Raw genomic sequence first — 14,671 nt, forward strand, 5'->3', positions numbered from 1 at the left:
TACTTTTGCGGTCCTAAAAACTAATCATTGCATAGTATTGCCTACAGCTCTTAGTAGCTCACTCAGCAACACTCATTTTGTTCCTTTTGTATTCACAGTAGTTGGTGAATGATGTTCAGTATAGTGGGGATACTCTTATCTTCCTTTTTCTTTGGGGTATTTCTCATCATCTCCATTGTGCCCAATTAGGGCTTTTCACAGTATCTTACAGCCTTCTGGTCATTAAGGGCTTTTCTGTTTCCTTCTCATTCCATATTCCAATTCTTGGTCACCTGATGTTTCTGCACCCACCGTCACATCACCCTTGTCCTTAGCCAGCTGACATACTTTGGTGCCTTGCTGATTCTTTTTCTGACATAGCTTTGCTCCCTCTTCACAGAATTCTTCCTGTTCATTCCTTGGGGCCACCACATCAGTGAAATTATTAATGTTTAATTTTGAACTAAATTAGAATATTTTTTCTATAATCTGCAGTGATATTTCTTTTTTAAAAATCTGAATAAAAATTTAAAACAATGAAAATTACTGAGTAGAGGACACAAATAACTAAAATTGGATATGCAAAACTGAGATACAAAGTTGTGGTCAGAGCTATTCTACAGCTGTTCCAACTGTATCTGATTAAAAACAGAATAGGCAAAGCTTACCTTGTGGAGCTTTGAGTATGGTTGTTTATTAGCCAGTGTGCAGTATCAATTTAATCTATGGATCCTACTTCAGACTCTAAATTAGCCTTTAAGCATTATCAGTCTTAAAAAAGAACAGTGTCAATGAACCAATGCATTCAATATGATCATATTAGTAAACCACAAAAAAACATTAACTTTTAAGGGAGAAGAACTTTGAAAGCCATTTTGCATGCAAATTTACAAGTAACTTATAAGGCATCATACGGTACATGGGAAATTTGCAAACTAAATCTGAATGTAAATTTTGTGAGCGTAATATCTGTAAAATATTTGGGTCTGTTTCCTATGTATTTACATTACCAGGTTGAGCAATCATTGTATTGTCTTGTATACAAAAAGCAGACATTACTTCTATTTATGTAAACATTATGTAAATCAGTTTGCATAAAGTTTGTATTAAAGGTTATCATCAAACTTTGTGTATATATGTAGAGGTTTGCATGGGATTCAAATTTTACATACCATTATCTCAAGGCAATGTGAAGCAGTGTAGTTTATATTAAATTCTGTAATAGCACAAGGCAGGTTAAGTCAGCCTGACTTTATTTCTGCTCAGGAGATGTAGTTACAGATTTTTTTCCAGTTTTTATAGCAACAGCTGTGATCACTGGACACATTTTGCCAATGGGAGGACAAGCAGTTTCCTCTGAGACCGTAACTATCCCACAGAGAGGTGTGAAAGCAAGAGGCATGCATCTCCTCCCTAAGGAAGTGGAGAGTCACATTTTTGTTATGCTCGCAACTCCAGCTCAAGGGATCAGGATCTCAAAGTGTCACTCTCAGATAGCAGTGCACATACCTCTCCACTGAGCCATATGGCTGATCCAATATAACAGTTAACTTAGTGGATTTCAACACTATGGAAAAACCTAAATGAACTGTTCCACTTCCATCCTTATGATTTCCCATGTTGTTCATAGTTCAGCAATTCCTGAAGTCAGAGATGGATTACCAAATATTTACTTGAGTGATAGAGTAGCTGCTAGTAAAATCAAGATATTTATTAATCACCTGGAGAGTGTCTGTCTTTTTAACAGAAGTGCTTTCGTATTATTATTTTTCACTACAAAAACCTGTTAAGTTAAATAAGCATTTACAGTAAGTTCCAGACAAAATAGCAAGTATAAGGAATTTCAGCACAGAGGTTCATGTAAACAGCAGCAAGATATACACAGATTTCCAAGTGCATATATATCAAATATTTTTAGCCTATGGAAAGAGATTAGATTTTAGGGACTCTAAATATCCCTAAATATATTAGGGACTGTAAATATCAGCCATCAGCACCCATAGCATATGTTTAGGAATATATTTGGTACATTTCACTGGCTACTTCAACTATTACTCTCTAGAACCGGAAAATATACTGCAATGCTGTGATGGAGATCTTAAAAAACTGTGTGCTCAGGACCCACTCCAGAGCCTTCAACTATCTGTATATGTCCATGTTCATGCGAAGAGGAAGAAAAGTTCATTTTTGTTAAAGAGCTCTATTCTCAGAAAGGGGATCTTGAACACACCGTATGGGGTGTCCTGCTCTTCTTGTATGGGTCTCCCTTCCTGAGACATACATTACTATTTTAGGGCCCAATATTGCAAAGACTGAAGCATACAAGTAACTTTACTAATGTGAGTAATCTCATTGACGTAAGTGGAACCACTCATATGAGTAAAGTTACTGGTATGCCTAAGTTTGTGCAAGATCAAACTCTTAGGAGGTAACACTGTCAACAATAGTGGTTCTATTTTTTGATAATTTACATAGGATCCAATCCCACAGTTCTACACCCTCACAGAAAAATGAGACTGCACAGGGGTCCACATCTGCAATCAAATTGTAGGATTGGGGCCTGAGTAGTGGGTAACAACCACACATTTGAGGATCTATCTACAATTGCTAATAGTCCATGTCTGTAGGAAGAAAAGGGATAAATAAAATAAATCCCCCCTGTATGGAGTTATTGAAATCCCTATAGTAGAACATTTCCCATAAAGGGCCCCAATCATTTAAAAACAATTCTTTGCTTTAAATGAAAGACATCTGCTTGAAATGGCCTCTGAGTGTAAGGGGGGAAAAAGACAAATTTAAAAATACAATCCCACCCAACAGGAAATGGTAAGCAGCCATTAAAAAACTCCAGTGAAAGGAGGCTCTGTGTGTGTTTTGGGTTTGTTTAAAGTATATGGCATCAACCAGATTTCATACTGCAAGTTCTGTGGGTTTGTGAATGTCAAAAAGAGGGAATGGAAAAATTCAGAACTCAAGAATCTCTAATATAATCTCTCTAGCAGCACTGGAAAGTGCAACCTCTTGTGAAATCCAGCCTGTGCTACTGTATGTATGCCATTTAAGAAAAGGGTATGGTAATCACCTACAACTAAAAAGTTAGGAAATCTAAAACTGCAGTGTTATATCCCTTCAGCAGAAGCTTTAGTTATGCAAGCAGTGCAGGATGGATCCCATTTACTTTGTGCTATTTAGTAATGTCAAAAGCAATTCACAATATTTTCAAAAGGAACCGTGGAGCCAGTCCGGCTCCATTTCAGTCATTGAAAAAGATTCCTGTTGCCTTCAGTGGGCGTTGGATAAGAACCTATATGAATGCAATTATAATATATCTTCTGTAGACTCACTTGGGTTTTGTGCCAGAGTTAAACAGTACCAAAATCCCTAACCACCACAAAATGTACTAGAACCTACTTCTTTTCATTTTATATCCAGATATTAATCTTAAATAAAAGGTATACAATGATTATTAATATTTTATTGGCAATTTTTACCTTTTAACTATTTAACATACTTTTCCAACATTTTAAAAAAGAATACTAAACACTTGTCTATCATTTGTCAATGAAAAATTAAACTGGAGAAAATAGCTGATAAGAATACAAATATAAAACAGTAAAGAACATTTTCTCCACAAAAAGGTCTACTATAAAACCAACAAAACAAATCCATATCAACTGGCAGGGATCATAGACAGCAAAACTACATATTAGTTTCAATATTTACTTGATAGGCCAAAACAGGTCTTGTAACATAAAAGGAATTCCATTCTGATTAATTGCAAATTATTCACTTTTCTCAGAAGTGCAAATGGTGAAATTCACCAAGCAGTCTATATACCATAGAAGGCCCCCAAAGCAGAGGCACTATGATTCATACAAGGGGGGTGGCTGTGGAACAGACTCATGATGGACTCCACATCCCTTGTGCATAGCAGAACTAGACTTTGCAGCAGCTCCCAAGAACTAGTGCATAAGCAGGGAGTATTTTAAGGTAAACCACAGGAGGGGCAAATCTGTACTTTTAGCTCCATGAGTACATGGGAAGCAAACCCATGGGCATAGCTGGGAAAGAGGCGTTGCCCCCCGCCCTAACTGCTTGCCTCGGAGAGACATGGAATTTGCCCCCCTACACATGGTCCCGTGGCCTGACTGGAGCTGCCATCCCCCAGAAATATAGACGTCAAACTATACCTATGAGCAAACCCCTGCACTGGGGGTGCACATTGGTTGTATCCTACATACCAACCCAGGGACAGCAAATGTGTCTGCATCCTCCCCTTGGGTGGGGTAGATTCCAGAAAATGCTGAATTTAATCCAAGTCAATAAGCTTGTGTTACTCTTAACAGATAAAGAGCTTAGTAACTTACATTAAGATTATAACTATGAATGATTATTATCACGAAGGGTTAGTTAAGAATCTAAATATTTAAAGGTATGGAAATGAGCAACAAAGAGAAGGTTGATAACCATTCCAACATGCTTCATGCATTTTCTTAGATAAATGTGCATGTGTGAAATATACTGCACATTACAAAGAAACATCCTCAGCTAAGCCTCAGATCAGAAATTTCCTTATACCCACCCCACATCATATGTATTTTCAATACGAGCTAAAAACCCTGACAAATCCCCACCCACCATGTGGCCCACAAACCATTCTCCAGTTTACTAACCACCAGTTATTAGCCACCATATATCGATTCTCTGCCTGCCATATTTAAGTATGAACAGTCCTTTACATTGTATTTAACATTGTGTATTTTAGTGTATGTGATGAACACCCAGACTATCGTATCAGTTCACACAGAGATTTATATAAATAATATACAGACCAGAACATCAACCCTCTCCGATCACACAAATGATCACAAAGCAGCAGATCTGATTCTGCACACTTCAGTACACACACACACAATCTAGAAACAAAATCTATTTATTGTACGTCACAGTCTACTCTCTCTATATGAGCCAAATATTTCACCTTCCCTATCAACCTTCTAACAGTGCGTCAGAGACTTCCTCCTCCTCCTCCAGATATAAACCATGGGCCTGATTCTCCACTGCTCTGCATCTTGTGTAGTTATTTATTATTACTCCTCCAGGCCCAGTGCATTGCACAGCTCATGAACTCCACAACATCACTAGCTTGCCCACCTTTCTAGATAAACAAATAATATAATAAAGACATGATGGGGTGCCAGAAGGGTTTAATGGGTTTAATTACAAAGCAGTGCAATTTGTTTGCTAAAATAAATAACGAAGTATAACAGCACTTTTTTCTTGGATTAACACTGGTAGGAATCAAGGAACAAGCTTCTCATCAATTATATTAAACTGAGGACCAAGAGTATGAATTTTTTTCTCCAAGAATGTGAATTGTTTCAATATCTTAAGATGTCTTCTATCCTTTACTGAAGAAACAACTTCCGTAGACTCAGTCACTATGACATGCCAATCTCTCCAGAGAATTAAGTGCTGAAAGAGAGGAGAGAAGTATGGAGCTTCAAGTCCTATTAATTCCAGCTCTCTGAGGAATCACACCAGCTGAGTTTTACAGTCTTGCGTGACTTGAAAGGAGGATATATGGATATAGATCCATATTGGGGCCTGAATATGGAACTATATTAAATGTCACTCTCATTAAAATCATATTTCCCTGCTCCTGCTCTTTGAATCAAATTTTCTTCCATCCCCTGTAGAATGTTTTTCACCACTGGAAAGCACAAAACATGCCCCATAGATAAGTACATTGGCCAGCATTTTGGAGAGATGTCTTTGAGTGTTACCCATTTTTGTTTTCTTTGAAACATCAAGGGATTTTTTAGAAGCTGTATTAAATTAAAACCATGTAACCATTGTGTTGGGCTTGACAAAGTAAAATGGACAAGTAAATATAGAACTACTATAGCACAAAAGCAGCAATGATACAGAATCAGTTGTTAAACAACATCCATTTCACCTGCAAGCATTCTCCCCTGAGTAATACTTTACACTGCTACCAAAACTTTCATCTCAAAGGACCTCAAAGCATTTTACAAACTCCACCTCTGAAATACAGCTGAACTACCTATGGGGTGATAGTCAGGTAACCAGCTGCCTCCACAGTTCTTCAGTGTACTGTAACAATGGGAAAATTTGAGCCAAAGACCCAGGGGTACACCCCTCTCTTTATGAAAAGTGCCATAGGATCTTTAGGTCAATGCAAAGCGAACAGTCCTTTATCCAGTAGACCTTGTTCACATTAAGAGTGCATGGAGCTCAATTTATCTCCTTCAGAGAGTAAGAGGAGTCAACCCTGCCAGCACTTGAACCATTAGCTCCAATGATCTTACATGTTCCATAATGATACTTAGACCACAATGTTGGGATTCCCTCTGAGACATTTTCCACTCGGCTTATCCAGAAAACCTTGTCCAGTTCTGGGCGAACACTACATCCAGTTCTCTGGGATAAAAAAAAAAAAACAACTCAGTTTGATTCCAGATTTCATTACTCAGGTTCCTTTATTTGGCATACAGCAGAGCTATGCTGAGTTGATCAGATTCAGAAATAGGGGGCAGGTATAGAGCATCCTACAAACCTCTTCCTTTATATACATTTACACATTCCATTCCATTTACTATACATTGCATCAAATGTTTTTGGATTGGCTTGATTATTTTGCAGGAACCAGTCCCTATGCAGCATGCTTTATCCATGCTCAACCTACAGTTTACTTCATCTCTACATTACTAACTTATATTGTCCATTGTTAGTACATGGTTCCCTTGGTGTTCTCCTTCTTATCTTAACTGGCTCAGACATTCTGTCTTTTTAGCCTACTTATCTATTTACTTATCTGATTTAGCAAAAAAGTTCTGTTTTCAGCCTAATGATCTGTTTACCTCACTAATTCTATCCTCTAAGAAATGACGCCTCCCTCCATGTGTTAATTACTCAGGTCAGGTCAGGCATCAGCTCTATACAAATCCACCTTTACCTGGCAATAAACACATCAAGGATACACAAGACTCTTAACATTTAATATAGAATAAATATTACAAATTATTGTAAATTCCTATTGTTATTTTGCATGCGTTCAGTTATAAATTAGAAATATTGCTCAGTGTAACCGAATTCTAAACATTTCTTTCTAAGAAAGCTATATTTTTTTACATATGCTTTCATTTCACTGCTTATTGTGGAAGAAGCAGATAAAATGTCAATAAATAGATACATCTCTTCAAATTGTTTTGCAAATGAATACTGAATAGAATACTGCCACCTTTTGGTTATTATCTGGTCATAAAATCACGATTTCCTTAGAACAAATTGTTAGTAATCTTGTAAAAACATTTAGTTCATAAAACCATATTCTAAGCTTTTCATATGTAACATGCTAATACTATGTTTATTGTACTATTAACTTACGTTTATACAAGTATGAATAGGTTTAGTCTCAACTTCATGATTACATTATTAACTCATTAATATGCAAGCTGCTCCACGAGGACTTTTGTCTCCAATAGAAAGGAAGCAGGATATAGTTTTGACATCTGGAATTGACTGGATAATTGCTTTAGGTACAGGACAGATTTTGGTATTGCTTATAGATACAAGTAATAATACTTCTACAATGCCTTCCATGGGAGGCACTCCCATGCACTCTACTAATTTTAATTCACTAATCTCAGAACACCCTTCTTAGGGAATATAATTAATACTACACAGTTGATGAGGTAATGAATTAATAGATCACTTCAGTATGTTTTAGAGTATATGTGACAGGACATAGACTTTTTGTTTCTAAAGGGGCGGGACCCTACACCCCTGCTACATCATGACCTCATGGTATCCTGAAGGCAGGCTACTCTGAAGCAGGCAGGTCTGGTGGTTTTTACTACTTTTTTTTTTTTTGCATTTGCGGGGTGGGCTAATCTCCAGCACAGGTTCAGAGTCAGCACACAGAGATTCTCCCAGCTGTGAGATAATTAGGTTTCAGCTGAATTTAGTTATGCTCTGGACCTTAAAGAGGAGATTGATTCCAGCTTGTGGATGGGTTTTTTTGGTTTTGTTTTTTTCTGATCAATAGTCAGGAACCTTTGGGAAGACACAGCTATTCTACTGCTTGTATATTTGTTTTGTGTGTTGTGGTTTACTGACTATAAAGCTGCATGGAAGGACTTCTGCCATCTAAGTGTTACTTTGGTTAAACCAGAACTCACGAATCTGCAAAAAAAAAACAAAAACAAAAAAAAAAACAAAAAAAACCTTCTTGTGAACTCAGCATCTGGCTAGCTAGACCCTCTCCCTTTCCCTGTCAGAGACTCTTTAAAAAAAACAAACCCCATTGTTGAATTTTTGGGGATGAGGGGAATGAAGGGAGCCGGAGTTCACATAATTTAAATGAAAGAAGGGCCTTGCAAAACTCTCTAAATTCTGATATTGCAGTTAAGTGAAATAAGTTTTGCATCAGGAAATATTTGTATCAAAGATTGCTTTTTAAAGAGGTGATAACAGAACTAACTACCTGTTTAAAAAACAAAAACCCCAACACTTTTTGTTAATGCAAAGGCAGAACAGAGAATTCTCATGTAAAGTTCCCACATCAGCCTTATGTCCCAATCTTGTAAACAAACGGTGTGTGGAAGATCTATTAAATTGAACAAGAGTTCCAGGCAAGGGGAACTTGCTAGATTGGGCCCTTGGCTTTCACCTATATGTATGACAATTTGAAATGGGCAAACCTATGTTAGTGTGTATAACAACAAGCAGTTAATTTCATTTCAAAGAAGAACAAATTGAAAGACTGGGATACACATATTTACCACTAATGGAGTGATGCTCATGTTAATCTGAGTATCATTAAGGTTTCTGCAGTGTTTTGAATATTAGACCTTTGTTTAATGTGTTTTATAAGAGGCTACACTAATTCTCTTGAATGAAACTTTGCATAAATTCAGCATAAATTAGACAAACAATTTCAGACTGTTTAGACACTCTTCTCCATCTGTTCAATTCAAAACTACATTTTACTTTAAAAAATGGAACACAGAGCTCCGAATATGATCTAATTATTCATATCTTGGAAATAAAAGTTTAAACAGCTGATATATTTAACTTTGACAAATAGTTTTCACTGACCTCTACAAATTTGCCAGTAGAGTTAGAATGACAAATTACTCTCACAATGGGACTTATTTGACTCCTAGAATATTATTATAGCATCACCCTTCAGGAAACGCTAGTTCAGATTATGTCAGCACTTCTATTTTTCAGAGTTTTATAACTCAGCTGTAAAAAAAAAATTCACTGCAGGCTAAAACTTGACATGTAACATCTCAGACCCGGGTGACTTCAGTGATTTTATAAAACAGAAGCATGCTAGTTTACAATGGTTTGATACCTCCGTGTGACTCTCACAACTTCTATTTCATGAATACATCATTTTAAATGATTAGTTTCATGTTGTTTTTAACATTTTTAATATTAATTAATATTAATTAAATTTTTAAAATATTTTTAATTGGGGGAGAAAGAAAATGGGAGAGTGATTTTTGATGAAGAATGTACAAGGACTTTTAGCATGAGGATTTAGTTCTCTTTTGCAGGAACTGCAGTGATACCACAGACCATAATGCCATCGGTTGAGTTAATGCTCAGACCCAAATCCTCATTCTGGATCTGATCCAAAAGCTACTGAAGTCAATGGGAGTCCTTCCATTGACTTCAGTAGGCTTTGGATGAAGCTTCCTATGAGCAAATCTTGAATAAAGAGTTTTGCCTACAATAATAAGAGAACCAGCCATTCTGCTATGACAGGGCTATCTGGGTTTGGAAGGACAAAATTGGTGTCTCATTGAAATTGGAGTTTTATTTTATTCAAGTGGATGAAAAAGTAAAGCGTCCCATCTCAGAGCATTGACCCTGTATTTAGCTGTGACACTTTGAGTACGTTTCCCAGATCTGAGGAAGAGCTCTGTGTAGCTCAAAAGCTTCTCTCTCTCACCATCAGAAGTGGGTGCAAAAAAAAAAATATTACCTCACCCACCTTGTCTCTCTAATTGTGAGAAGGGACATTCAGTTTTCCATTTTCCTTTCTAACAGTCCCTTTATAAAGTGATTTATATTTATTAACAACTTGACCCTGACAATCTATGTGCTCCTCATTAAAACTATATATGATCTCCAGGCTACTTTTCCTTTTAATGATTTACTTCTACATTTGAGTAGACTGCTAGGTTTTTTGCGCTGGCTTTTTAGGGACTATTATGACAAAGCAGCATGGACCTGAGGATGGCAAGTGTAGGACTCTTCCTTGTTGTTTGGGAGGATATTCAGATCCTTGTACCTGCTGTTGAGAAGAGCATACCTCTAGTTCATATATCTGTGCTCTATTAGTCATAGCAAGATGAATGCAAGGCAGTTGTAATCAATCCTTGGAATAGCATGGGCTTAGTATATCAAGGGCCTTACAGGTCGGTACCACAAACACGAAGTTGCTGCAGCAGGGATGGGGGAGCCATTGCAGACTGCAGAACGCCAACTTAGAATGCACTAATTCAGGCTGGAGGTGCTGAATGCACAGTACTGTTGCCAAGTCATTGTCCACCAGGAACAGAATGAGTCATCATGCAAATTAAAGCAACAACAACTCCATTCTTATATAACTTTTTGTCTGTAGATCTCAAATGATTTTCCTAAGGATAGTATCATTAGTCCCATTTTATGATGTGGAAACTGAGGCAGAAAGTTGATGTAACTTGCTCAGAATAACACAGCAGGAATAGAAGCCAAGGTCTCCTGACTCCAATCTGGTGCCCTGGATTTAGTGACTTCTGTTTATTTGAGGGAACAGAGTCAAAACTGTCCAGGATTTTAACTACTGGAAGGCAGAGCTGAATGGTAGAGTTTGTCAGTTTCTTGAAGCATTTATCTCTTCTAATAGTATCACTTCACTTGTTTCAAAGTTCATTTTGAAGCAGCTGTTCTTTATCTTGGTTGCAATTTTGATACATGCACGGAGATACCTGGGAGACAGTTTATGCTGGAAGGAAATACATAGAGCTGTATGTTGTCAGTGTATTCCTGGAATCACAGGCAGCGTTGTCTCACAATATTGCCTAACGGTCATACACAAATGTGAAATAAGTCATACGAAGATGACTAAGAGGGAAGAGGTGAGGAGAATCTGAGTGAGAAACAATACGAGGGATAGGCACAAAGACCCAAAGAGGTAAGAAAGAAAAACAGGGAGAATACAGATAAGAGAGGAGCAAGAAGGTAGGTAGGACTTGGAACTAACCAAGGTGAAGGCAGATAAGTAAAGGAGTCCCCTACAGGAAATAGGATCAAGTATTACACAAAACATGGGGGAAATAATATGGGAGGGAGCGGGGGGAAATTAGCAGTGGGCAGAGACAGTGACCTACTTGAAAGTTTGAAAATATGGTCAAGATGCATGTGAACAAAATGGGGGCTATGGACCTCGCAACCCAACATGCCCCAGGACCATTGCTGCAGCTTGGGAGTACAGCAGGAGATGCTATGCACCCCACTCCACTCCACTGTGACTCCATTAGAGCTCTGTCGTACACAGAACTTTCGGGCTTAACCTAGTCATCCACATTCCTCATCCACAGAAATCTGAGTTTCAAATCCCAAAGTGGAAACTATTAGACAAGAATTAGTTGTAGGAAATGTGCATTATATCAGTATTTTCCTGTTTTAATAAAGGGATGTGGGAAGAAAGACGTGAATAGGTTCAACATAACAAGCAGGAACAATATTTTGCTGTGAGTTGGAGATGACAGTCCCTAATTTGATTGTGTGATGATAATCACAGGATGCTGCTTAATCACAAAAGGTTTAATTTTAACACTGTTAGCAGTAAGATAAATAATAAACAGATCATGTCAGTGGAATGCAATATTTAAAACAGAAAAACAATGGTCCCCCACTTCCTGAGAGGAATTGGGAGGAAAGCAACAAATAAAAAATAACCACCCACGGCAACATGTATATTTGTTGGTTTTCTTCAGTCTGAAGATTTTTTTTTTTTCTTATGACAGGTTCTAATTAAATGACAGACTTGATGGAGGAAACTAACAGGTGCTAAATATGCAGCAACTGAAAAACTGCACTCCAGAAGTGAGGCGGAACATGTGTAAATGCACTGTCTTTTTCTTTTGAATCCAGATATCCAGAATCTGGTCTGATGACACAAAGGACAATAAATTTGATCTTTAACAGGTGTGGCGCCTCACAATAGGGTAGGGTCCACTCATCAATCTACAAGTCCTACTGCCTAACAAAATTCCCTAGTCAGGTATTTACACAGAGTTCAAAATGGTTTCAGTGAGTCTGGTTTCTAAATGAATTTATCTGAAAAGCGTGGTTGTGCAACCAACGTTTAAATCTGTTGCAAAAGAGGGTTTTTCCAACTAACATTTTCCACAACAGAAGAGATGGCACCTAATGTCAGCCAGGCCTATGCCTCCTGATGTGCAGAAAGAATAGAAAATATGGCAGGCAACCAGCTTGGCTTAACAGTGAAATCTTCAGGGAGCTTAAACTCAAAAAGGAAGCTTACAAGAAGTGGAAATTTGGACAGATGACTAGGGAGGAGTATAAAAATATTGCTAGAGCATGCAGGGGTATAATCAGGAAGGCCAAGGCACAATTGGAGTTGCAGCTAGCAAAGGGTAACAAGACGGGTTTCTACAGGTATGTTAGCAACAAGAAAGTGGTCAGGGACACTTACTGAATGGGGGAGGCAACATAGTGACAGATGATGTGGAAAAAGCTGAAGTACTCAATGCTTTTTTTGCCTCGGTCTTCACAGACAAGGTCAGCTCCCCGACTGTTGCGCTGGGCAACACAGTATGGGGAGAAGCTGAGCAGCCCTCAGTGGTGAAAGAACAGGTTAAGGACTATTTAGAAAAACTGGACATGTACAAGTCCACGGGTCCAGATCTAATGCATCCAAGGGTGCTGAGGGAGTTGGCTGATGTCATTGCAGAGCCATTGGCCATTATCTTTGAAAATTCGTGGCGATCAGGGGAGGTCCCGGATGACTGGAAAAAGGCAAATATAGTCCCCATATTTTAAAAAGGGAAGAAAGAGAAACCGGGGAACTACAGACCAGTCAGCCTCACTTTACTCCCTGGCAAAATCATGGAGCAGATCCTCAAGGAATCCATTTTGAAGCACTTGGAGGAGAGGAAGGTGATCAGGAACAGTCAACATTGATTCACCAAGGGCAAGTCATGCCTGACCAACCTGATTGCCTTCTATGATGAAATAACTAGCTCTGTGCAAATGGGGAAAGCAGTGGACGTGTTATTCCTTGACTTTAGCAAAGCTTTTGATACGGTCTCCCACAGTATTCTTGCCAGCGAGTTAAAGAAGCATGGATTGGATGAATGGACTATAAGGTGGATAGAAAACTGGCTCGATTGTCAGGCTCAACGGGTAGTGATCAATGGCTCGATGTCTAGTCGGCAGCTGGTATCAAGCGGAGTGCCACAGGGGTCAGTCCTGGGGCCGGTTTTCTTCAACATCTTTATCAATGATCTGAATGATGGGATTAATTACACCCTCAGTAAGTTTGCAGGTGAAACTAAACTCGGGGAGAGGTAGATATGCTGGAGGGTAGGGATAGGATCCAGAGTAACCTAGACAAATTGGACGATTGGGCCAAAAGAAATCTGATGAGGTTCAACATGGACAAGTGCAGAGTCCTGCACTTAGGAAGGAAGAATCCCATGCACCGCTACAGGCTGGGGACCGACTGGCTAAGCAGCAGTTCTGCAGAAAAGGACCTGGGGATTACAGTGGATGAGAAGCTGGATATGAGTCAGCAGTGTGCCCTTGTTGCCAAGAAGCCAACGGCATATTGGGCTGTATTAGTAGGAGCATTGCCAGTAGATCGGGGGACTTGGATCGTTCCCCTGTATTCGGCACTGGTGAGGCCACACCTGGAGTACTGCATCCAGTTTTGGTCCCCCCACTACAGAAGGGATGTGGACAAATTGGAGAGAGTCCAGCGGAGGGCAACAAAAATGATTAGGGGGCTGGGGCACATGACTTACGCAGAGAGGCTGAGGGAACTGGGTTATTTAATCTGAAGAAGAGAAGAGTAAGGGGGAATTTGATAGCAGCCTTCAACTACCTGAAGGGGGGTTCCAAAGAGGATGGAGCTAGGCTGTTCTCAGTGGTAGCAGATGACAGAACAAGAAGCAATGGTCTCAAGTTGCAGTGCGGGAGGTCTAGTTTGGGTATTAGGAAACACTTTCATTAGGAGGGTGGTGAAGCACTGGAATAGGTTACCTATGGAGGTGATGGAATCTCCATCCTGAGAGGTTTTTAAGGACCAGCTTGACAAAGCCCTGACTGGGATGATTTAGTTGTCCTGGGATGATTTAGTGGTCCTGCTTTGAGCAGGGAATTGGACTAGATGACCTCCTGAGGTCTCTTTCAACCCTAATATTCTATGATTCTCCTCAGAGCACAGGCCTCTTATAATATAATGTGCTTGGGAACTACTTAATTCACCACAGCTGGCCAAACCCTGATGCCCTGACAATTTCTGCACTTAGGGTATGCTGCTGTGATCTTTCCATGTTTAAGTCAAATTCAAATGGTTTTCAAACATGTTTTAAAGCCCAACGCAGAATGTTGTAAGATGCTGTTACCCTCTCTCTGCCAGCAT

General features: G+C 38.9%; 1 protein-coding gene across 3 annotated transcripts in view; it reads right to left on the reverse strand.

Moving 5' to 3' along the window:
* The window catches only part of EMC2 (ER membrane protein complex subunit 2), a 203,861-nt gene that overhangs the window by 155,164 nt on the left and 34,026 nt on the right, over positions 1–14,671 (reverse strand). Inside the window, exon 2 of one of the 3 annotated variants that reach the window (XM_074943944.1) lies at positions 6,312–6,423. The exons of 1 other annotated variant lie outside the window; for it this stretch is intronic. In XM_074943944.1, coding sequence (XP_074800045.1) covers positions 6,312–6,362 — 51 coding nt within the window. In that variant the 5' untranslated portion in view covers positions 6,363–6,423. Of the gene's footprint in view, positions 1–6,311; positions 6,424–14,671 lie in introns of those variants that run through there. One more of the 3 variants, XM_074943945.1, reaches the window with a different exon arrangement.

The sequence above is a fragment of the Natator depressus genome, chromosome 2 (genome assembly GCF_965152275.1).
Source record: "Natator depressus isolate rNatDep1 chromosome 2, rNatDep2.hap1, whole genome shotgun sequence".
NCBI classification, from domain to species: Eukaryota; Metazoa; Chordata; order Testudines; family Cheloniidae; genus Natator; species Natator depressus.